The sequence below is a fragment of the Cebidichthys violaceus genome, unplaced genomic scaffold, assembly GCF_023349555.1.
Source record: "Cebidichthys violaceus isolate CVI_PGR_0920_01 unplaced genomic scaffold, fCebVio1.0.p SCAF_11, whole genome shotgun sequence".
In the NCBI taxonomy this organism is placed as follows: domain Eukaryota; kingdom Metazoa; phylum Chordata; class Actinopteri; order Perciformes; family Stichaeidae; genus Cebidichthys; species Cebidichthys violaceus.
The window spans coordinates 6,826,406-6,832,520 of NW_027176274.1; the positions used below are offsets into that span (position 1 = coordinate 6,826,406).

The window sequence follows — 6,115 nt, forward strand, 5'->3', positions numbered from 1 at the left end:
ACCACCAACAGGCTCCTAAAGAGAAAGAGAGGGAGAGACTCACGTAAGCACAGTTTTGTATCTTGAATACCCTTTCAGGCATTGTAAATGATCACCACTGTGAACAGTGTCAAATTAAACGGCCATTACTCACCTGGACAGAATCTGCCCGCCCCTCCTTGGCTTACTCAGCTTGTGTCCACATGAGGGGTGGTGACAGGGAGTAAATGGCTTCAGATAATGTATCATAATATCACATTAAGGAAATGGTCAACGCGGCCAAATGTGAATCCCATATGCGGTCGGGGAGGAAGGGTGGGAAGGGAGGCCGGAGAGCAGGGGGGTGGGGGGGGGGGAGCCAGGAGACAGCAGATATATTGAGCAAAAGGAGGGGATTCACCGAGATGACATACCACCGCAAAAGCAGCTCCCTGACAACTTGTGAAGACGCTTCCCCTTTCTGCAGCGATAGCGGGTAAATGGACAGCAATAAAAAGCTAAGTAATGCCGTCCATATATGTAACTGCTGCTGAAAGGTTTTTTCAAAGTTTTGATAAACCCCTTTACTTAAGTCCATCTCAGTGATGTGTGACTGCGTGGTTAGCTTTTGGGACCCAGTGTCCATTCACACTAGTGGTTAGGCCAAAGGTCGGGCTGCACCCTCGTTTCATCGGCGTATAAGCCGCTGACTATAAAGAGTGTGATGCTGCACTTCTCCCTGTCTTGATGGAGTCCCACCTTGGCTGTAGGCAGTCAAACACGCTGTGCAACCGGCAACTGAGATGTGACTGGACCTGACGTGACACGAGTCATCATCTCATCAGAGGGGGATTAGCAGGGCAGGGTCAGATCACAGCTCAGTCACACCTGAATCGCACACTCGCTGGCCTTTGGGCAACGGCGTCCCAACACCAGCCACGTTTAGCTTTGTTCTGTTGTACGAGAATTTGGGCTGATACAATAGTAAAACTCTGGTCCCCTACTTGAAGAGTTAAATATATCTCTCTGTCAGTTTTCTTCTAAAGCTCTCAGTTCTTTCTTTCATTGCAGGAAAGCCTATTTCTAGCCGGTTCGTATTATCTGTGATGGGTACAAAGCAGCAGACCGACTGATGTTGCACCAGACATATTCCGTCTTCATTTGGATGATTGATCTCCAGCCTTATTTTCAGCTACATGAAAAAGGGGGCTATAATTTGGGGAGATTTATGTGGACCGGTGCGCAAAATCAAAACAGGCGTGTTTGCCTCAAAATGGTCTCCGCTGGGAGCCAAACGCCTCCCAAAAGAAGTCCCATAGTTGTAATTTACAGCCGGTGTAGAATAACTTTCTCTTCTCTTGACCAGGTAAAGTATTGTCACAGCAGCTGCCAAAGACAACTGATGTTTGATGAGTGTACCAGGTCTGGTTCTGGAGTTCAGATGGGAAACACACTTAGCCAGTAGAAGTGCTCAGAATCAGGGGATAATGTCTCGTGCAGGAATAAAACACCGGCATCAAAGAGAGGCTGAGGACACAGTGAGTGCAGACCACAGTGTAGCTAATGATCTTAACACTCATTTACACAAACACCCGGAGCCGTGTGCATGATATTGCATGTGGAATGAGATCAGCAGTCCTGGGCGGGTGGGCGGGGGGGGGGGGGGGGGTGAAAAGAGAGAAAGTGAAAAATTCAGAGACAGAGATAGAAGGAGATATGGAATAATGACAGAGCAGCTAAGTGGTTCCCCATGTGCACCTGGGGCAGTGGCTGACCCTGTAAAGCGAGGTCTAAGCTTTAGCCCGCTCTCCCTCCACCCCTCTCCCCGTGCCAATGCCCCATAGGCACTGAGGAATCACTGGAATGAGGGAGAGCGGCCAAAAACTGCTGCTAAACTCTCTTCATCTCTATAGAAGTGCCGTTACAGAGGGCCTCCAGTTGCAGACGGAGAACACTTAGCGGGCAGCTCCATCTTTTCAACAGCCCTCGTGGGACACTGACGGCCTCTGACCGACTGACTTCTTTATGTAAGATGCCAACAGGTAGGTCGTCACCTATTTTGCCAAGGGAGCATGCAAGAATTTGTGTCAACGAAAATGAAGACACCAGTTGGAACCAGCTTTCACTCCCAACTTGATTGACAGGTTTTCATCTCATTGGCAAACACTGACATCAACTAGACGTAACGTAATATTGATGCTGTTAAATGTTTGTCGACATCATAGACGTTTTCAAACCAGGCCTATATTTTCTTTTAGGTTGGTTAAGACAGGTTTTCAGCCATGTTAGCAGCGTGGCTCTAGGACTATCAATCGGCCGGTTAGGTTGGTCCACCGCTTTGGTCAATGTATCTTCATATGACGGTTTGTATGATATCTTACGAAAAGTTACTCCTCATTTTTCATGCATTTTCCTTCGAAAGCCAGCAACACGTGTCAATTTTCGCTCGTTACATAAGTACGGTCTCTCTCAAAAATAAACTTCCGCCTTTACAGGAAACAACTTTGCTGCCTAAAACTTAGGTTTGGGCAACAAAACAACTTACTTGGGTTTAGGAAAAGATTGTTGTTTGGGTTCAAATAACCACTGAAGTGCTGTTACTGAAGTGCACAAGTTGCGTGACAAAAACATCAAGGTTTACTTCTTGTTTCACACGGGGAACGAACTGCTGTCTGCTGCATGAAAAATGAGTGTTTGTTGGACCCATCCACCATCCCTCCCACTCACCCTGTGTGAGACTTTTTTTGATGGTCTTTGTACTTCCTCGTTCATGATAATGTGGATAATAAACTATGATCTATGAATTATGGCAAAAGTGAAAAGTAGCGAGTCAAATGATGTGACGCCACTTGCGACCCGCGCGAATGCGACAAGCATATATCATGCTTTAGATCGGTTAAATATTCATCAAACCTTTCTGTTTTGAATGGGGAGATACATTGCATATACAGGCCCCAAAAACAATCCCAAATGAGGGTTTCAAATTGTGAAATAATCAACTGAAGCAGCCAAATTAAAACATGAGACTTACACCGTGATATCAACTGACAGAAGCTCATTCAGAGTGAACTGTAGGGCCAACAATTGCTGCTCTGGGGGAACAGTTCTGAGAAAAACATCTGAATGCAGGTGCTCTGTGATGTGTGTGTGTGTGTGTGTGTCTGTGTGCTTCCAGCTTTAGGATTTGTTGTCATGAGACAAGAAAGGCATACAGCCAGTAAACAGAGACTTTCCCCCTCTTGTTCTCAGATATCTGTTTAGACTTCATAGATTAGCCATGACTCCATCAGACTTGCATTAGGCCCTCACATGCCTGCACACAAACACACAAGTACTTGCAAGTGCACAGACACACTCAGATCCTCTCCACCCCAGAGACATCTATGAACTTCCTGTGTATCAGTTTTTAACGTGCAGTGGTCCCGCGCAGAACAGCAGTAAAGTGGAGCGAGAACAAAACAAGAGAACCAGACTCTTTAGCAGAACACGGAGGTTTAACAAACCTCCGTGTTCTGCTTCTGCTGAGCACAGACAGAGAGACAGCAGAAAGCAGTCACTCAACCACATTCATCACAGTTTAATCCCTGCGTTTGATGAAAAGTTTGATTCACAACATTAGTCAATGTGGTGGTTGAGTTTTGACAAATTGTTTCTGTAAATTACACCAATGCCCTCCCCAATAATGCAGTTATCAGTGTAGATTATATTTAGAATATTTTCACTGCTTTACCTTGGCATCAGACAGCCATTTTGGATAGGGAACTGAAGCCGTTAAAACGCTGATGATCTTGAAAAACACACAAAAATGTATAAAAATAAAGGTGTGGTTAAAGGATACAGCCAGTCTTCTTGTCAACCATCAAAAGACCAAAACAAAAAGTATTGTTTCTTGGTGTTGGTCTTTTCATGGGAGTCCGTGACCATTTAACACTATAAATGAAAATCAATATATATTATTTTGTCTAAACCTAAAGGATGCTCTGTACATGATACCTTGCAACCATAGCATTCAAAGACCAACGATGAGGGTGCAACTCATTCAGTTTGCTGTTGCCGTGCCACAGAGCATGACAGGGCACAAAATGGGATGTGTGGGGGCGCAAAGAGGCGGCTGACGGGAGGGAAAGGAGCGGTGGACGAGGAGGTGTCGAAGTTCCTCCCTCGCTGTCCTCCCTCTCCCGCAGCGTGCTTCACAAGGCAACAAAAAAGGCCAAGTACGCACTGCAGAAGCTCTCTGCCACCGCCGACCGCATCGACGTCACCCTTTGTGTTTTGGCAGTGGGTGACCGGGGAAGCTAATATTTTAGTATGTGTGAGAGCAGACAGAGAAGACCTGATAATGCCCCGCGGTGATGTAATGCACCGTTTCTGTGCTCCGTGTGAAGGGGGGAGAGGCAGGACGGGTGCGTGTGTGTGTGTGTGATGTGTGTGTGTGTGCTGGTTACATAGAGAGGATTGGGTGGTTGATTACCTAATGTTTGACTCATCCCCTTACAACGCAGGCTCTGGTTACAGTGGCGCCTCAACCTGACCAACCTGTGCCTTTTTATAACACACAGACAGTCAAACACATAACGGGGGTGCCGCTTCTTATAAATTAGACCTCGCTGTTTGTTTTTATCCAATTAATATAAGAGGATGAATCCCATCATCAACAATAAACCACTGATAATAACTGACAATAAGCCTCAACACATCTCAAACAGGTGCAGAAGAGTGATAACCAAGAGGACATAAATTAACTTTATTTATTTTTCAACCGTAACATGTGAGATTTAGCCCTGATGATAAACATATGAGGTCGTTGTGGCCTGGAAACACTTCCTGCAGCCCATCTATATATGGTTTCCACACCTTTTGGCTTCTGTCTTGTTGGTAGATGCAGCCAACGAAAAGTCATAAAGCACTAATCATTAATTCCAAGGACATTTCCCCCGCCTTATCTACTCAGCACAGTGTTGGAGGATACAGTGGAACACCCTGTAATCATAATGTGTGTGAGCACACGCTGCCCAGAGCTGAATGATGGTTCTGCTTTAACGCCACCTGTCTGCTGCCATGTCTCAGAGGGATTCACAGCAACTCGTGTAAACACACAAGCACATCACAAAACGTCTCACAAAGTGTTCTCAGAACTTTCCCCCCCTAAAGCATCAATTTTACAGTTTTGTGTTGAGACCATTACCGCCAAAATTATTCATATACAAGAAGACAAAACATGCACTGGCATCCCGCCCCCCTGTAGCCTCTTACACATCTCCATCATGGCACACAGTGAAAACACAGACGCTGGTTTAGCCGACAGACCATATGCTTTAATTGCGGAACAAGCAGTGTGTGAGTTCGAGAGGCAGAATCGTTTCACCTCCCACCTTGCGCCTATGTTGTGGCGACGGTCGCTGGGTCGCCGCTGTTGGAGGGAAAGCTGAATACATCCCTCAGAAGGGAAGAATAGTCGACGTTTTTCACTGTAGCCCAAGCGGCGCCAGACCTGACGTTCACATCAAACTGGAGACGACAGGAATACACAAGTCACTGCACAACTCTGACTACATTTAATACTTTGTTATTCAGCATTGCCAATAATGTATTATTTTGTACGCCACTTTGGTTTTACAATTTGTTGCAGTCCTTTGTTATTGTTTCTCTGTGATAGATATCTCCTTATTTGCCTTACTCTGCTTTGTGTCCTTTATACGACTTGAAAAGCACTTTAAGATGTCTGTGTGTAACAAACGTGCTGTGAATAACACTGCTTTGCTTAAAGTTTCGAAATTTAGGGTTTGTCCCGAACCTCCATTAGACTGATTAAACCTCATACGCAGGAAACAAAATTACTTGTTTTTTTTAACATTACAGAACAAATGTGATTTAGTTTTTTTAGAGCAGGCTTTTTAGAAATTGGTCCCAAGATTGTGAAATGTAAAGAATAGAAAGAAAGGAAATAATAGAGGTAATAACAAAATTGGCCATACTAAACAGCATATGGATTGCAGCAAAGGCCAGAAAGGCCCAGGGAGTAGCGAGTCAACATGACGTTACTGTTGTGTCCTCACTGAGAGACTTTTTCAGGGGTTCACCTTAGAACTTTTTAAAGAGGGCAAAGTTATTGAGCAGAGACTGAGACACTAGTTTGGGCTGAGAAGCCGAGAAGGCA

General features: G+C 45.2%; 1 protein-coding gene across 1 annotated transcript in view; it reads right to left on the reverse strand.

Moving 5' to 3' along the window:
- Positions 1-5,219: 5,219 nt before the first annotated feature.
- The window catches only part of efhc2 (EF-hand domain (C-terminal) containing 2), a 10,620-nt gene continuing 9,724 nt past the window's right edge, over positions 5,220-6,115 (reverse strand). Inside the window, exon 15 of the mRNA XM_068734865.1 lies at positions 5,220-5,466. Coding sequence (XP_068590966.1) covers positions 5,338-5,466 — 129 coding nt within the window. The 3' untranslated portion in view covers positions 5,220-5,337. The remainder of the gene's footprint in view (positions 5,467-6,115) is intronic.